A 19691-nucleotide genomic window follows, 5' to 3' on the forward strand; every position below is an offset into this window, starting at 1 on the left:
TTATGTGACCCTGGATAAGTCATTTAGCATCTATTGCCTAGCCCTTACCACTCTTCTGCCTCAGAACCAATACATAATATCAATTCTAAGATGGAAGGAAAGGTGTTTTTTTTAAGTTTATTATAGGCCTATAATTTAATAGTTAAAAACTACACTACATTGCTGAGATTGAAAACTATAATCCACCATGAGATAATGACAAGAACATTTGATCTTAAAGTAAGAAGATGTGGTTCAGGCTCCAACTCTTATTAGTTATATGATGCTGGGCAAGTGAATTAAGATCTTTGTGTCAGGAGAAATACTTATAAAATATAGAAAAGAAACACTAGACTTGGAGTTAGAAGATCAGTACTAAAATCTCAGAGCCATCACTTACTAGTTGAATGAACACTGGGCCAAGTTATTTAATCTTTTAAAGCTTCATTTCCAATATTCATAAAATGGGATAAATAATACTGAACTACCTATATCAGAGTAGTTTTGAGGAGAATATTTTGTCAGTTTTTAAATACTACACAATATAAAAGCTAATCAGTCAATTATTCAAGGAATACTTAATTGTTTCCCAATGTGCCAAGTACTGTGCCAGACACTAGAGATATGAGAGAGAGAGAGAGAGAGAGAGAGAGAGAGAGAGAGAGAGAGAGAGAGAGAGAGAGAGAGAGAGACAAAGAGAGAGAAAGAGAGAGAGATTGCCCTTAAGGGGTTTGTATTCTAATGGGAGAAAAACAAGCAAATAATTATGTGTATATAAGATAAGTGCAGTTTAAATGGAAGATAAGTTTAAGCAAAGGGGCTTGTAGTAGGGGCAATATAAAAGACATGGAAAATCATCCTGAAAAGATGGAATTTGAGCTGAATCTTAAAGAAAGTCATGGAAGTCAGAGAGTAGAGATGAGGAAGGGGAACATTTCAAACCTCGAGTACTAGTGAAAAAGCACTGAATCAAGAGATGAAGTATTATTTTCAAGGATGATTAAAAGGCCACTATTGCTTGATTGCCAGTTCATAGGGTGGAGTAAAGTGTAAGAATCCTAGAAAGATAGGAAAGGCCAATGTTTTGAAGTGCTTTAAATGACAAACAGATAACTTTGTTTTCTCCTAGAACTATTGGAGAGCCACTAGAGTTTATTGATAGTATATGTAGGAGATGGTGATGGGATTTGACATGGTCAGACTTAGGCTGAAGTTGACAAAGACTTGTGGCTCAAAGACCAACCAAAAGGCTATTAAAATATTCTAATCAAGAAGCTGCTATGAGAACCTGCTTTGTGATGGCAGGATGTAAATGGAGTAAAGGTAATAAACATGGGTTATTTTGCATATTTGATACATAGAGGGAAGGGTTAGCAAGATAATCCTGGAAGATAATCACAGTTAATGGGTATGATCTGGGGAAAGATCCAACAAAAGAAAAGGAGGAATAATCAGATAGGTAGAAGAGAAAATAGTGTCATGAAAAGCTAGAGAGGGAGATATCAAGGAAACAATGGGAATTAAATAGTCAAAGACTGTAAATAGGTTAAGAAGGATAAGGATTGAGAAAACAACATAAGATTTGGCAAATAGGACATTATCAATGGCTGAGAAGTTTCAACTGGATGAGGTTGGAAGTCAGATTATAGAAGGTTCACAACTGTGAAAAGAGAAGAAGCATGGCATAGATGTTTTTTTTAAAGAGTTTAGCTGAGAAAATGTGGAGAGGTATAGGATAACAGCTAGGAAAGAGTAAAGTTTTTGAAAGGATAAAGAAGTCTTTGGAATATTTGGATGCTGCAGAAAATCTAGTATATAGGGAAAATATAAAGATTAAAGGGGGCAACAGTGCTGAAGAAGTTGGTAGGGAATAGGATCAAAAGTGCATGTTTAGGGGCTCACATTGGCCAGGAGATGAACTCTTTCCTCATAAGAAATAGAGCTATAGAAGCAGATAAAGGAGCTAAGATATCTGAGTGATATAAAATGAAGTGGAAGGGGGAAGAGGACACTCTCATTAAATGGACTCAATTTTTTCAATGAAATATAAAGGATGTTCTTTTGCTTAAAGTTTGGGGAAAGGGATGCTTTGGAAGGATTGAATAGGGATGAAATGGTCTGAAATAGAAACTGGTTAGTTGGAGAGTGAATTGATTAAAAATGTATAAAGAGACCGCATTGCTACAGTCAAATTGAGATTATCTACCAGTTAGCAATTTCATGAATTTCTCCAGCTTTTTTTTCAGCAGTATGTTAGTAGGAACAAAGACAGCAAATTAAGAGAGTCCTCCAAGATTGGGCTTTGTCACTTTCATTGAAGATAGGACAAGGGATTAAATTGTGGGACTGAATTGATTTCCTCAGTACTTGTATCAAGTATGTACTTGATAGTCTGGGAAATGGTCTTGATAGTCAAAGGAAAACCTTGCAGTGATTGGAGGTCATTGAGGGGAAGGATTAAGGTTAGGGGCTATAATGTAGAAGGAAAGATGGAACATAGAAAGACTGTGTTCAAACAAAGCAATTTTAAAGTTCACAAAAAATGGAAGTGGAACACTTATGGATGATGGCAAACTCAAGTAAATGACCATCTCTGTCCAAAGCTGAGGTGTAGTGCTGGGGTAGATCACGGAAATTGAGTTGATTGGGGGTAATGATCATCATTAGATGTATCTATAGATCATAGAATATCAACATTTTTGGTGCTATTCCCCAGCATTATTATTAGTGCAAGAGTTGTGGTGGAGATAAGTATGAACCAGGCACTAAACAGAATGAGAAAGGAAGGTCAATGTCAACCAGCATCTGGACTGAATTATTTATTATCACCTGTAGTCTATGAAGAAACCTATAGGAATATTGTCAGGAATACTGACTAGGGAAATTGTGACCAGTTATGAATTAAACTAGATATAATCATGGGAAAATAATAATAGCTAGTATTAATGTAACTATTTAAGATTATCTGTCTTTTACATAAATTATATCATTTGATCTTCATATCAACCCTGTAAGTTATTTTCCCCACTTTACAGCTGAGAAAGGTGAGATTCAGAAAGATACAATTGTTTGTCAATGGCCCTATAACTAATAAAAATGAGAGACGGGACTTCCCAGATCTTCCTGACTAACTCAAAATTCAGCAGTTAATCCATCATAACTTTATTTAATCTGAATTTTCTCCCTACATTCTGGATTTCTTTCATCTGCCTCCATGGTTTAAAAATTCCTTTAAGTTTTAAAGTCCCTTCCAACTCTATAATTTTATGATTGAAACAATAATATATGTACATATGTTTTATATGAATATGCACAAAACTAACTTTATGATTCTACAACTTTACCATTTTTTCAATGATATTTTTGCATAGCACTTAGAGATTATAAAGTGCACAATGTATATCATTTAATTTGAACCTCATTATGAAGTAGGCAGAGAAGATATTATTTCCATACTGTTGCATAAAATGAGATTGAGAAGGTCTAAGTGGCTTCCCTAAGGTTGTGCTTTAAATGCAAAAAAGATCCAGAGTGTGGCAAAGAAGTGAAGTGGAAGGAAAACTGACCAGACAAACCGAACTTCCTTCTGGGAAGTTGTAAGGAACAGAGCAATACATTTTTAAACCAACACTAAAAACTAACAAGGAGAATGGAAGACAGTTCCACCAGCAGAGCCTTTGCAACAGTGACCAGAGTACAAACAAAAAATCAAGAAGTCGTCTTTAAATAGGTGCACTGTTGATCAGCAATTGGTCCTTTAAACTACTGCCTACCTCACCTCCCATGTAGGGATCTGCCACAATCTACTGAGTCATCTTTATTATGTAAGGCATAGGATAGTGGAAGAGCCACTCCAACTCCAAAGTGGAGTCAAGACAGTTTGCCTTTGGTGGCTTCAACTTCTCCTTTTTCTGTTTCTTTATCTTACCCAATAATTGTTCTCTTCTTTCCCTTTCTACCAAGCATCCTGTGGACTTATATGCTATTCATTGCATTCCATTAAATCCAAAATATTGTTGGAGAATTCTGATTATCATAATTCATATGAATGTGTACATGAATACAAAAGCTTAAAACTTTATTTCTTCCAAAGATATTTGCCTTCTAATAGGACTGATGCATCATTCAAAGAGACAAAACTATATAGGGTAGAAATTGTAGCATTGTTCACTAGATTCACAAGACATTGTTTTGGGTAAGGGAGATCTTTCTAATACCCCAAAACCACACTCCTTAGATGGTTACCTCTTTTGACTATATGTAATGACCCCCTCTTGACAACAATATATGATACATAAGGAAATAATCTCCAAAAGTACAATTAACAATAAAACTCATTTATTGATATAAAAGCAAAACAAATCTTCCATGGATTCTGATCTCTATTTTATTCTGCCTGCTTGACATGCTCTAACTTAAAGATCAGTCTATCTGATTAGCTATAAAACCAGTCCAATAGAATCAGAAACATCACATTAAACCAAAAGTTATCCTGACCTGGAAGAATAACCTTGATAGATGATAGTCAACTTTTCAGAATCCACTAAGCCTCATTCTTAGCTAATCTTTTCCTTCTGACATCATTACTCAGGCTCGGTTTTTATATTTATATGGAATAATCCCCAAATCCCTAAACTGTGTATCCTCAGGGTAACCAGATTGGAAAATAACTCAAATGAGAATATTATTTAATTCATTTTGGCTGCCCAATGCACATGGAATTTTTCTGTTGTGAGCTGGAACTTTGATTAATATAAAAATGTTATGAACCATAATTTCTATGATGAACAGGAAATTAGCCCATAAGAATTACTCCATTTTAGTTCACACTGGAATTACAATGTTACCTGTGCAAGTTAGATCATACTAATAAAAATTCTGCTTCTGATTCCATCTGGCAGCCCAGGTTCAAACAGTTGTAGAACATTGACAATTAAAGAGAAATGACTTAAAACTTATATGAATGTACATAGTACAAAGTGTACCATGGGTTTAGTAATTAATTGATTTGATACAAACAACCAATCTGAATAAATCAGGCACCACAGGAGGCCAGATTTATTGAGAATGAACATCATATTTATTAAACAATGCAAATAATGATCTCTCACACATTCACACTCTTGCTCTCACTCTCTCACTTTTCTCCCTCCTTTCAACTGTTTAATCATAACTTGTTTATTCAACACCACAAATCTAAGTAAAAAGGTAAAAAGACCTTTATCTGGACCTTTATCTATATAACAATATATTTTTAAATATCTTCAAAAGAGCTAAATTATGGTTTGGGTTTTTATCCAGATCATTGGGGATCATATGGACACAATAATAATTTTATCATTGCTATACTTAAAACACTGATCTTAGAAAGGTTAACTTTTAAAACGACCAATTCCCTGAGCAGCCAGACCTTTCCTACTTTCTTGTAATGAACAAGGGAAATTTCAATACTCTAATCCCCAGAAGAATAATGCATGCATGTATCTAACTGCTTAGATCTCTCACAAGATGCAACAGCCATTTGGTTTCTATCTCATTTGTGTAATGGCAGAAAAAAGAATACAAAAAAGTCCATTTCAAATTTGTACAAAATGTATGCATATATAAATACATATCTATGTGTGTATAGAAATCCTAAGGAAGATAATATCCATCTATGAGCTTCATAAGCCCTACACAATTGAAATAAAGGCATTCTCTCAACTTTCTTTATTAAGAAAAAAAAACAGGAATCAAGCATGCCATCCTATTAATACTGAACTGTAAGTGAATAGGTGAGCTGTAGCTATAGGGTTTTGAAGCAATTGGTTTGACAGAACTTCAGTGAATAAAATCTTAAAACAAATACAGCTATTCCCAGATTACCTTTTTGTACCACGTAATAGAATTTTAGTGTTGTGCTGGTACCATCCTAATCTTTTGAGACTATTCAATTAAGCCCCAGAAAAAGCAGTGCTTTAAACAGAGTCTATATAAAGGCTCACAAGTATGTTACAGAAACAGTTTGATATGGGGACTGCTATTTAACCAAAAAAAAGCAAGAAAAAATCCCTTCTGATTTTTTGAGAAAAATTCTATTTATATCTCATATAAAATCTCAAATGAGGCCATTGGAAATCTAGAGTCCTACTTTTGACTCCTAGATCATATCATCTATACATATAATGATTTTACAATATTAAATTAGCGTCAATTAGAGGAGAAAAGTATACACGGTTACAGGGATTTAAAGTATTTATGAGTTATGAATATATGGGCCCATTTGTATAGGTAAAAGGATCTCTCAAAAATATATATAGTGCTTTTATGTCTCCCTCCCATTCCCTCCCTCTCCCACTTCTTTCACAGCAATGGCAGTGGGTAATTTTATAATTACCCTAGGCCTGCCAGGCTGCATCCTAGAAGAGGATTATTATTGCAGGCCTTGAATGCACTGTGATTCATAAGGCAAGAAAGGATGAACAGCTTCAGCACCAAGGAAATGGAATCATCATCCTGCACTGCACACGATGGCACATCTTATTGCTTTAATAAAATGGGAAATTATTCACTGTAAAATGTGCCCCAAATAAGGAGAGGAAAGTAATGTCATACTTAGTTGGAGCTCATTGAAAATTAGGGAGCTTCCTTTTTGGATCTTTGAATCGATTTAGATTCAAGTCCAAAGGACATTTCAGATTAATGAATTAAAGAGCTGCAGCTGGATGAGGGTAAACTACAAAAATTAATGGGCCCTAGTCCTCCCAGTGCCTTAGTCACTCACTGGTAAGATATCCAAGGCTTATCTCACTTATGGTTCCCTAGTGGCCTGAGGAGTTAATGCATTTCACTAAAGGCCTAACTTGTTACTAGGAAGTGACTAAGGCATTGTGATTAAGTTTCATTTATGTTCCAACTTGAACCCAAAGATAAATCTCTTCCATTCTCCTCAAATCACAGCATGGCACAACTAAATAAGGATTCTCAAAGCTTCAGAAAGAATTTGATGTAAACTTTCAAAGGTAGTCTTCTACCATCTGCCAGGCAAATTGATTATTCAGAAGAGGAATGAATGCCCTTTGAGTTTCTACTTGCCTAAAATATTAAAGTTCAATTTGGAGCAAATTTGGGTTGGATTACTAGTAGTGTCTTTCCAACAACACAGTTTTCCCATTCAACTAACTGAAAAACAAAATCTTAAGTGAGATTATAGCAATTCTCTATTTCCTCCTGCAAAAAATCTAAAGGAAACAGAGTGCAAAATGACAACAAATAAATTTTGTTTATAGCTTGTAAGCTACACCTGGGTTCAGGAGAAGAACAAAAATAATTCGATTTTCCCACCCTCTCCTCTTGCCCTGTCCTTATGTTCATTATATCCTGCACCTCTGCTAAGTCAGACAGAGGAAAGAAGAGAAAATTAGCACCCCTCCCTTCATCTACATTGTTGCTGATTGCCATCAAAGATTTCTAAGTTAACAGAATAGCAAAGACCTTTCCCTTACATATTCTGGCTCTAGATGTAACTGCCCCATGAAATCTACATCACCTGTCACCCAAATTGCCTGGCACCCTTTCTGCTAGCTCCACCCCCAAGCACATACAGAACAAGCAGGCACTCACACCATTGCCTCTATGTGGTTATTACATGCAGGGAGGACTACACCAGGTGCTGTTTAAATATTAACCATATTTTAATAGATGGCAATAGATGCACATCCATTGTCTGATTCTGTTGTTCGCAAAAGAAAAGAGAAAACGGACGTGTCATCTTTTCATAACAGTCTACTACAGAATAGGGTACAAAATAACAATTTTGAAAACAGCAGAAGCCAGGTCTGCACCACTGAATTCAGTGTTCAGTGGCAACCATTATATCAATAGCTGTAAATGAAGAACAAGAATATACAGTTTGGAGAGCATGGTACAGAATTATAGTTTGTGTAGGCATTCAGTACCAATAAAAGATTTAACAAAGGTACACTTGTTCTAAAAATAAAATTAAAAGATTCTGGCTGATTAGTTACTGCACTCTCAGTACTGCACATTACCTATTACTTTGTTTTTACAAAAAAGAATAACTTATGCAATGTTTAATATAACTAAATGAATAGTATATGTAAATCTGATTATTAAAAATAATAGGAAAAGAAAGAAAGGAACCAACCAAAGCTAGAACAGTCACCACCCAAAACAGCCTCTCCACTTGCCCAGAGTGTAGACTGTGCAATGAGGCAATTTCAGCACCGGACCTGGCTGGACAGCTCCCATGGATCAATAGGGCCTCTGAGAAGCCCAGAGCAGCTAAAGCGGTAATGATCACTGAAGAATTTGGAGAGTGGAGGATTTAAGAGGTGGGGAACAGAATAAGGGGCAACAACGATATGGTTGTTTAAAGGAAAACTACAAAGTGTGTGTGTGTGTGTGTGTGTGTGTGTGTGTGTGTGTGTGTGTGTGTGTGTATGAGAGAGAGAGAGAGAGACAGAGACAGAGAGACAGAGTTCATGTGTGATGCTATTTGTTGTACTTATGCTCTGCCATAGAAGGACATTTATAAAATTAAATATTCAGTCCTTGAGAAGGGTACACTATTAACAGAGGGTGGGGGCTAAAATGGGGTGGGGTAGTGGGAACTTAGATGTTACAGAAAGAGGGCTTCCTTTTCTGGGTCTCCAACAGATCTCCCCATTAGCATTTATCCCTGTTTGCATTGGTCCAATCATACTCAATAAAGCCCCCTCCCCCAGTAGCATTGCTCCAGTCTCTCTCCCTGGGGGAGGGGGGTTCTTGCTTCCTGTAGTCCTGGTGCTTGGTCTAAATGGTTGCTTTATGAGAATATGCGATTGACTGAGCCCGGTTGGAGCAGAGATGTGAGGGCTGGGGAAAGGAGTAGAGGGAGAGTAATAAGTAAGAAGAGTAGAGGTAGGGAGGAGAGGGAGAAGGAGAAGAGAGTGGAAGGTAACCTTAACCTTAAAGCTATGTACATTACCACCGGGGCTCTTGATCTGCCTTCACCTCTAATCTCCCTCCCCTCACTGGGCAATGACTTTTATATATTTGGTAGCTTTGTGCGATTTCTCCTCCTTGGGGGGGAGTGGGCTGGAGGGTAGAAGGGGAGAAAAATGCATCCTTCCTTGACAATGAGAAACGCGATGTGATTTGTCATGCGCTTGGGTTGTGTTATTAGTATTATCATGATAATTATTAATATTAATAAAGTATTATCATCATCAGCGTTATTTCTTCTTCCGAGACTTTCATTACTCAATATTTACAAACACCACACAGTGCCTCGGTGGAGGAGGGAAGGGATGTTGAGGCAGGGAGACTGAGGAAGAGAGAAAGGAGGAAAGGGGTTGGGGTCAGAGGAGGAAAAGAGGAAGGAAAGAGAGGATGAGAGGGAAAAGGAGGAGGAGCTCTAGGCAATCAAGACAGTACTACCGTTTGCAAAAGCCCCTCACCGGCTGAGTCCAAACAAGAGGAGGTGAGGTGGGAACCCTGGGGACTGGGGGCAGGAGGGGGGGGAGGAGGAGGACGGGGCCCTGGACCCTGGATGCCGGGGGAAGTGGAGGAAGAAGAGGAGGACGAGGAGGAGGAGGAAGGTGAAGAGACGCAGAAGGCTGAGTCCCGGGGGGGTCTCTCCAGCTTGGTTTCTTTCCCGTTGTGAGGAACCTGGCCACAGGCCCTCAGTCCCGCGCTGCCACAGCCGCCACCGCCACCGCCGCCGCCGCCGCCCCTGCTGTTGCTGCAATGATCCCGTTCATACTCCTCCTGAGCCCTCTGCATCTTCCGCTTCTTCATCCTCCTCTTGTGGATGTGAAAGGTAGAAAGGGAAAGGACGATCAAGCAGAAGATAAGGGTGACCAGAACGATCAGCACCAGCGTGGAGGAGAACGACTGAAAGAGCTGCTGTCCTACTTGCGTGATGCAGGTACCACTGCCGCTGCCGCTGCCACCGCCACTGCCTCCAGGGCTACTACTCGGGCCCCTGGGGTTGGAATTGCCGCTGGCGTTGGGGGAAGCAAAGGTCCGATTGAGAAGGCAAGGCGGCAGGGCCAGCCTCAGCTCCTTGGGCACTTTGGCACTCATTGAGGCTGGGCTGGCGAGGGGGAGGGAGGAGGGGTTAGTGTTCCTCTCCTGGGCAAATTGCTTCGGAACCACCAAGAAGAAGAAAAAGCCCACCACCCAAAACTATTCCCTTTGCGCTGGCGTGTATGTGTGCGTTTGTGTGCGCGTGTGTAACTGATGCCACGGGAATCCTCTCCTTTCTGGAAATGCTGCTTCGGGCACCCCTCTTCCTGTAAGGTGAAGCACCAGCCTGCAAAGAGAATGGGATGAGTTAGTACACAGGCCAGATGAATGAGGAAAAGAGGACAGACAACTGCCAGCGAGGTGGACTAGGGGAGAGAAGGTGGGCGGAGAACTGAGGTAGTTTTTGTGGTTACCGCAAAGCGTTCCCGCTTCCAAGCGCAAAGCCTGCTGTTCACCCGCCCAACCACCTCTCCCCTCCCACTCCGCAGACTCTCTCTTTCCCTTCCCGCATCCCAGCGGGACTCCAAGCTCTCCATTCTAGGCTATGCTCTGTGAGCCCCGGTTCCCTCATCACCTTTTCCCAGAGGGGGCTAGATCGCAATGTTGGCACAGCATCTGCCTGGATTACTCAGCAGATAAAGCAGCCTGTCACCCTTAGCTCTTTGCAACTTTCTAATTGTGGCCAAGGAGGCAGCCGCTGCAGCTCCAGATCTCCCCTTCCCGAGGAAGGCTGTGTCCTTTCCTCCCGCTTCCCACCCCACCCATCCTCCTTTCCCACAGAATCTCTAACCCGAGCTAGGCGCCTCTGATCCTGCCCCGCTCTGGATCCCGGACCACCGCATAAACCTCCTCTGCGCAGACTTCCTTTTACTCCCCCCACGACGGTCTACCGCTTTAGGATCCTCGAGGTCCCATCATCTGGAGTCTGCTTCCTCTTCCTCCCTGCTCCCATCCTACTCTTTCCTTTCAGTAATGTAAAGGCAGAGGAGCAGTATTCCCCAGCTGTCCCATCTCCATCCTCCCAGCTCCCCCGCCCATCATTCTTCTCCCCATTCTAGGAAGAACCAAGCTTCCTTCACAAGATAATAGACTGTGGAAGCACCTTTCTCTCTTTCTTCCCCTTTCCGCCTCCCACTGTCCCAGGCCCACATGGACCTCCGTGCCACCTCACCATCCTTAACCATAACAACTACCCCTTTTCTCTCTTCGCCTCTCCTCAAAACACCGCGCACCTTCTTCCTAGGAGTGGGGGGTGGGAAGGGGGATGGGTTGTGGACCGTCCTGGCTTGCAAAGTTTGGGAGAGCTGCAGTTTCTTCTCCCTTTAAAGGCTCCTGATCCAACCCAAACGCCAGGAAGTCCATCCCCACTGGGGCGAAGACCTTGTCAGATATACAGCTTCGCTCCTTGCCCCTTCGGCCCTCCCCAGAGACAGCTGCAAACTGTTGCACTGCGGTGCAAATCGGCGGCATGCAGTGCAGGCCGGCCCCGGCCGGAGCTCAGAGCCCCAGCAGCAGTGCGCAGGCAGCTTGTCCTCCGCGCGCAAAACCGCGACACACCGCTCCTTTCGCCTCGCCTCTTACCTGGAGCCGCCGGGTGGCTGCAGGGTGAAGCCCCCGCCGCGCGGATGCAGTGGCGGCTGCAGAAAGCGCGGAGTGAAGCAGTAGAAGCTGGAACGGCACTGCCGCCACCACCGCTGCTACAGGGAGCTCAGCTCCTAGCCTATTGCCAGAGAGGCTGATGACGTCAGACAGCCACTGCCAGTGCTCAGAGCCGTGTCCCCCCACCCCTAAACCCGCCCTAACCCCCCAACATCCTGCTCTGCTCCTTTGCACACCCCAATACTCCTTTTTTCCCTTCTCCAATAGAATGCCTAAAGATTCCCCCCACCCTACCCCTTTCCCGAAGCCCTTTTAGATTCCTTGGTGCACTTTTCTGCAGCCTGTGTTAAAAGATAAACTGCCCCCAACTCCCCAATTCCCTATTCACTTCCCCGTTGCCAGGACGTCCCTAGAGGTGAACTAGGAGAACATTTCCATTCCCTCAAGAACCCATCACACCCACCACTCAATGCACAAACTAGGCAGCCCAGGTGAAGAGGTAACTCTTCCCCCACACTACCCCATACATGCATTTTCTCTAGTATGTTTGTGATAGAAAGAGTGGGGGGAAGGGAGGAAGAAATCTATGGACGTGTAATTTTTTTTTATTTTTTTCTGAGTGCCTTTGCCAGATTCCAAAATACAAACCCGAAAGAGCAAGCAGACTCAGACAATTCAAAATGGGTCACCTAGGGAGAGAAACAGACTGCTCTTTCCTTCAGATACTGTATTTTACCTTTCCACTCCACACAGGCTCTCACATAATCCTCTCTTGCCTCCACTCTTCACCAGTCTTTTGACGGTTTCTCCTACCCTCAACTCTGCACATTCGACATCCCCCTCCTCACATCCTTTGTCCTTGTCCTCCCCCTCCACACATGCAAATGCCTGTGCCTATGCCTATCTCTACCCTGCAAATCATTGGCCACACGCAGATTTCCTCTTTCCTCTCCTTCTTATGGGGGCTGACATGACAAGTAAAAAGAAAAGAAAAAGTGGGATAGCTAAAAGACACACTCTTCACATTGCTTTCCACTCACACAACAGAGAACTCCTCGAACTCCCCCCCCACCATTGTGTGTGTGTGTGTATATAATTGGTATCCACCTACTCTTCACCCTTCTCATCCACACCATTCCTCCTTCCAAGACTTTACTAACACAGGGTGCCAGCTTCCCCACCCTATTCTAACTTTGCTTCTATTTCCTCTATGTCATACACCCTAAATCCATATCATACCACATTTGTCCCTCCCATACACCTTCTGTAGGTTGGCAATACCAGTGAGAAAGAGGGAGAGAGAGAGAGAGAGAGAGAGAGAGAGAGAGAGAGAGAGAGAGAGAGAGAGAGAGAGAGAGAGAGAGAGAGAGAGAAATGGGGGAAGGGACAGTATTGTTCTGTACCAGGACATGCCTATGATTTAAGCCAAAGAGGAGACAATATCTTTATACTTCCATTCTATTTATGCTTTTTTCATTTCCCTGGCCTAAATGTAGCACATCTGGTTTCTTTATTAACCTTGGTGATTTGGGGCCTTTTCTTCAACACAAACTCACAAGCAGTTACAGGAAAAGTTGATCTTTCCTCTAACTTTTAATAACTTCTTTCAGCATTTAGGAAAGATGCTATATTTTCAGTCTCTAAGTTACTTTGCATTTATTCAAAGAATTAGTAGGTTGGAAACTCAGTTCATTCAACAAGCACTCTACTACTTAATAAAAGGAAAAAGCATTTATTATGCCCTTACTTTGTGCCAGGACCCTTGCTAAGTATTAGGAAACACAAAGGCAAAAATATAGTGACTGCCCTTAAGATGCTTACATGCTAATAAAGGTGATAACATAGAAATAATAAGGAAATGCAAGATATCTTCAGGATACAGGAAAGGGATTCTGAGAAAAGAAATGATACCTCTGGGGAGGGTGGAAAGACCTTCTGGAGTATGTGAGTAGTATATGAGCCCCATCTTGAAGGAAGTCACATAATACGAGACAGAGGAAGGGAGTAGAACATTCTAGACATAGGAGACACCTAGTGCAAAGGAACAAAGATCAGAAATAAGTGTCATGTTTGAGGAACTGCATATAGACCATTGTTGCTGAGATGAAGAGTGCAGGTAAAGGATCAAAGTATAAGAAAACTGGAAAATATGAAGAGGCCAGGTTACAAAGAGTTTTATATGCCAAACAAAGCAGTTTATATTTGATTCTGAAGGTATAGAGAGCCACTGGAGTACAATGATTGTTCAAAGACATGGTCAGACTTATACATTAGAAAGATCACCTTGTTGATTTTTACCAAGCCAATCACCACTGGGTTGAGCAGAGGATGGATGAATTAGAGTGGGAAATTAGGGTAAACAGACCAGACAGAATGCAAGAGTCCATGCAAAGGGGGTTGAGATCCTGCAACAGGGCTGTGACTGAATTTAAAAAGGAGACATTCTGAGAGATGTTGCCAAGATAAAAATGGCAAGATTTGGCCACAGATTGGAAATATAGGTGAGTGAGAGTAGGGGGTTGAAGGTGGCACTAAAGTTACAAGCAGGTGACCAGGAGGGTATTGATGCCCTGGACTGTAATAAGAAATTTTAGGAATGGGGAGGGTATTGGGGATAAATTAATATTCAGTGAATCTGAGATGCCTACAGAATATAAAAAAGTCCATTGGTGAAATAGAACTAGAACTCAAAGGAGAAAATATATGTGCATATGCATGTGTGTACACATACATATATGTCTGACTATATATATATATATATACACATACCTATATATACATAGGCATTTAATATTTATATATACTTTATGTATATATATATAAATATATCTGGGAATCATGCATACAGAGATGATAACTAAAACCATGGTTGCTGATGGAATCCTCAAGAAATATAAGGGGCAACTATGTAGCATAGTGGATGGAAAACTAGGTCTGGAGTTGGGAGGATCTGGGTTCAAGTCTGGACTCAGATATGTCCTAGATGTATGACCCTGAACAAGTCACTTAACTGCAATGACCTAGTCCTTACCATAATTCTGTCTTAGTATCAATTCTAAGACAGAAGGCAAAATGTCTTTCATTTTTTAAAGTAGGAAGTACAGAGTAGAAATGAAAAGGGCCCAGGATATATGCTTGGGGGATACCCACAGTTAGTGGGCATGATGTGAATGAAATAACAGCAAAAGAAACTGAAGAGTGGTCAGAATGCTAGGAGAAGTAACAGGAGGAAGCAATGTCACAAAACCTAATGATCAGATAGGATCCAGAAGGAAGTGATCAAGAAATTTGAGGATTGAGAAAAGGACATTATATTTTGCAATTTAAAATCATTGGTGGGGGGCAGCTAGGAGGCTCATTAGATTGAGAGCCAGGCCCATACATGGGAGGTCCTGAATTTAAACTTGGTCTTATGATATCTCCTAGCTGTATGACCTTAGGCAAGTCACTTAACCCCCATTGTCTAGCCCTTACCACTCTTCTGCCTTGGAATGAATGCACAGCATTGATTTTAAGAGGGAAGGTAAAGGCTTAAAAAAATCAAATCATTGGTAACTTTAGAGAGGGTAGTTTAAATTTAATGATAAGACATAAAGACAGACTAAAAAGGGTTTAGGAGTATGTGGGAAAAGAGGAAGTGGAGGCAGTGAATGTAGATGACTTTCTCTAGGAGTTGAACTAAGAAGAAAAGGAGAGAGATATAATGATAGCTAACAGGGATCACATGATCAAATAAGATATTTTTAAGTGTGAGGTAGACCATATCTTTGTAGAAAATGGGAAAGGAGCCAGCAAAAAGGAAAAGCCTGAAAATAAGAGAGAGGATGAAGGAGAAAGGTCTCTTTATCCAAGAAAAGAGTAAAGTAGAAAAGAGAGAGAGGATACTCTACTAATGTGAGATGTGGAGGAAAGAATAAGAAAGAACTCTTCATACACAGACTCTAATTCTTGATGACGCATGAGATCAAGTCCTCAACTGAGTTGGGGGAGGGTATTTGTGATGGGAGACTTGAAAAGAATGAGACCTTTGTATGTCACTTAACTTGTCTGATATCTGAATTTCTTCCCCTCTCGAAGGAATGAGATCAATAAATGGCTAATATTTTTTTTTCCAGTTTAAAATGTAGGATTTTTTTAAAAATCCAAACTTGTGGCCTATATGATCTACTGATCTATATATTTAGATGCTCCAATGTAGAAATCAATATAATAGATACTGTAGACTATAGAAAGTTTAGATAAGAAGCAAATTCTTACCTCCATACTAGTTAATGGGGGTTGGGAAGTGGCTGAAAGGAAGAGAGAAGATTAACACAAAAAAGTAATATATTTTTGTTCTGTAGGATTGTATGTGAATCCAAGTGGAAGAATCAAGGGATCCAGGAGTGAAGGAGTGAAGAATAGCATCTGAAAAAGTATGGAGGTTGGAAATATCCCAGAGGCCTAGAAAGAAAGCCGTGACTGAAGTATCTGGTTTGTAAAAAGAAGTAATGAGATTTTATACATAGAATCTTGTGTAAATATAGAGTTCATATGATGTATCATGATGTGATAAAGAGCAAATTGATCTGAAATCCAGCAAGACCTGAAGGATTTAAGCTTTCTCATCTGTGAACAAAACATTCCAGGTTCCTTCAATCAGTCTTTGTAGGAAATGATTTCTATGTTGGAACCATAGAGTCTCAAATCTGGAAAGATACCCAAAGGCCTCTTAATTCCACCTTCACAAGAGCAAGAATCAATACTACACTATTTCTGAAAATTTGTCCTCTCTTCAACTTAGAATCTTAAGAAAAGGAGGGCAGATGTAATCATTATTTTCAAGTATCTAAAAGACTGTAATATAGAAATTAATCTTGTTCTGTTTGGTCTAGGAAAATAGAATTAGACACAACTAATAGAAGTTACAAACAGAGATTTTTTGGGGGGAGGAGGGCTTGATTTAAGGAAAAACTTCCTTATAGTTAGAGCTATCCAAAAGCAATGTATTCATCCATAGGAAATAGTGAGCTCTTTAAGGGACTTCAAATGAACACCGGATACTTTTTTTTTGTTATGGATGTTGTAAAGACAATAGATATTAGAGCATATTTTAGAGCAGAAGAACACTAAAGATCCTTTCAGCTATGAGCTATGTGATTCTGTGATAAATAGTTTGTGGAGGTTCTTGAATTCTAAGCAAAGGGAATATTGGAAAGTTTTGAATATAGGAGAGACCTGCCCTGGAATGATCTGAAGATGGATGCATGAGGAAAGTTATTTCAGCCATTAAATTTTTGGCTACTTTCCCAATATTCTGTAGCAATACTCCAAGGAACAAGGATGGTAGTGAAGATAGTGATAAGCCTAGAATTTTTGCTACTTTTCCTGTGGTTGATGATGAAAGAATATAAGCTTCTTGAGGGCAGATTTTCATTCTTATTTGTTTGTTTTCCTTGTGACTTCTAATAGCAGAGCCTAGCATAGGCCTGGCACAGTGAACATTCAATAAATGATTTCAAAATGAGTTGTTGTCTAAATAATCACTATGGCTGATGTTTTTTGAAATTCAGACATATTCGCTGAAAACTAGACATGAAAAACCTCAGCACATATTTTAGAATTACTTGCATCAATGGAAACAACAGCTTTGGTTACAGCCACCAGTAGTATTGGTTCCAGTTGCTAAAGTCAAGAAAACCTGAATTCAAATGTTATCAGACAATTAGTAGCTAATATGGACCTGGGCAGTCATTTAATAGCTCTCTGCCTGTTTCCTCATATGTAAAATGGAGATAATAGCAGCACCTACCTTCCCACCAAGGTTTTTGTGAGGGTAAAATCAGATAATATTTGTAAAGCACTCTGCAAACATTAGAGTGCTATATGAAGTTTAGCTATCATCATCATCACTAGAAAAATGAAATGTACTGACTGCTAGCACTTCTGTCATACTGGATGACGCAATGATACTTGTTCCATGTTGAGACTAAGCTCCTATTCCCATCCCAGCATTTAGCACAGTCTTGTAAGTAGTCAATACTCAATTACTCCCTTGTTGAATTGAATCAGTGAGGTAATAATAATAATCGTTAGCATTTATATAGCCCCCTACTATGAGCAGGCACTGTGCTAAGTGCTTTATAAATATCCTTTCACTTGAGCTTCAGAACAATAGGAGGAGGTAAATGCTATTATTAACCCCATTTTACATTTGCAGAAACTGTTCCTGCCCAAGGTCACACAGCTGGTCATTGTCTGAGGTCAGATTTGAACCTAGATCTTCTGGACTCCTGCCCCAGCATTCTGTCTACTGTGCCACATAGCAGCCTCCCAAGGCAATATAATAGATGTATAGTAGATGTAATAGAAACATCCCTAGGTAGAAAGAAACTTTGGTTTGAATTCTGATTCTCACTAGATGTATGATCCTAGAGAAGTCATTTTACCTCTTAGAGGTAATATTCTTTATCTACAGAGTGGGAAGAGATGGATTCTGTCTCTAAGGTATCTTCCAACTCTGAGATTCCTTGATTCTGTGAGCCATCAAGGAGACATTAAAGATCCTTCTCACCTAATCTTTTGGAATCCAATATTCTGAGTTTAAAATGATATTGCTTTCTTCTCATATGATGCCTGTACAAAGAGAGATGCGTTAACATTGGGAGATGGCAGGGAGTTCTGAGACAAATAAGACTGCTTGCAGGTAGGGACATTCTCTAAGATCCAGAACTTATTTTCTAGTCATGTGCACTGAGGCTTTCCTCTAAGTCTTTTTCTCATACCTTTGTCTCCCACCCCTGAGCTCTGAGAAGAATTGATTTAGAAGCCATGTGCTCTGAAGCATATTCCTCAAAACACACATTCTTAATGTTTGGCTCTATTTAAGTCATTGGTATTTTCCTCATTAATGGCCCATCCTCTCTTTAAAGGAACCATTCATTATGTACAGAATAATGCATGATTTCTTCTGAGAAGACACTGAAGCTATCAGTCACCACAGAGTCAATCAGCTGATGAATGTCAATGACCCCAATGGTAATTTAGTTATCCGATGGGATAGGGACCATCTGCCTCTCTATCATAGGCCCTGACCCTAAAAACCATTGACTGCTTTTCTAGGAGCAGGGTTCAAAGCCATGTGGCTTTGTTTCCCAACAGTGTCAATAGCGTAGTTTGTCTAATGAAAGATGATATGTGTTCTTCCCTTTAATATAGTCTCTGAAAATTTGAGCATGATCAAATTTTTATCAAATCATATTGTAAGTGCTGAGGATCTGCTATTTAAAGGAACCCTGTGGCAAAGTCTTCTTGTAAAAGAAATGACCCTCGAACAATGAAAACTCTTTACTTCTCTATGATCATTTCTCTATTTTCCAAGTTTAGATTTTCATCATAGCAGGCTTTCCTGAAGTGGGTCATGCCTATAATATGTTGACCATCTTCTTGCACACCAATACTCCTGGACACTGGAAATCTTCCCAGAATGCTGGGGCAGGCTGTCATCCTTCTCTTTCTTTCTCTTATTAACAATAATCATCCATTATGCAGTGAGCGCTAAAAGTGTCTGCACCATTTTACACAACATGTGAAAAGACAAGGTCTTGCCCTGGAGAACTTACAATCTAAGGCAGATAAATGTGATTCACAAGACAATGGCATTTAACTTGAAATGACTTAGTATAGAAGGAAGGCATCCATTCTCAGGGCAGCAGCAGCTCCCTCCTCCTCCTTTTTTTTTTATTCTTTTGAGAATAGAAGGCAGTGGTTTCACAATTCATTTCTGCACAGATGGGAAGAAGGAGCAAATACTAAATGAATGGACTTTGTTGCAGTTGGCTTAGTGCTTACATCCCATGGAACAGAATAACTGATCATGGCAAACATACACAGTTCAATACAGACCGAGCCAGAAGGATCCATCTGGAACCTACATCCAAGCATCATGAAAGGCACCCTCACCATTTTAAAGACAAAATGAAAATCAACATTCTAAGACAAATTCATTTGGTTGGAGGGAGAAACCTCAAAGCCTGCGGTATAAATGCTCCATTACAAGGGAGAAGGGAAAAATCTTGTGATTTCATTCTGCTGGGACTAAACAGAAATGTTGGGATGTAACC

The 19691-nt window shown here is 40.3% G+C and overlaps 1 protein-coding gene across 2 annotated transcripts; it reads right to left on the bottom strand.

Annotated features, from left to right (window-relative positions):
* Positions 1-4300: 4300 nt before the first annotated feature.
* C4H11orf87 (chromosome 4 C11orf87 homolog) lies at positions 4301-11920 on the bottom strand. Of its 2 annotated transcripts, none has more exons than XM_056794433.1 (2): positions 11572-11920; positions 4301-10276 (listed from the first exon to the last, which is right to left on the bottom strand). In XM_056794433.1, exon 2 carries the CDS (start codon positions 10045-10047, stop codon positions 9385-9387), a length of 663 nt encoding a protein of 220 aa, XP_056650411.1. In that variant the 5' UTR covers positions 10048-10276; positions 11572-11920; the 3' UTR covers positions 4301-9384. The 2 variants fall into 2 exon arrangements, with proteins under 2 accessions (XP_056650411.1, XP_056650412.1); XM_056794434.1 differs by having other exon boundaries at positions 11223-11753.
* Between the last annotated feature and the right edge of the window lie 7771 nt (positions 11921-19691).

This window comes from Monodelphis domestica, chromosome 4 (assembly GCF_027887165.1).
Source record: "Monodelphis domestica isolate mMonDom1 chromosome 4, mMonDom1.pri, whole genome shotgun sequence".
In the NCBI taxonomy this organism is placed as follows: Eukaryota; Metazoa; Chordata; class Mammalia; order Didelphimorphia; family Didelphidae; genus Monodelphis; species Monodelphis domestica.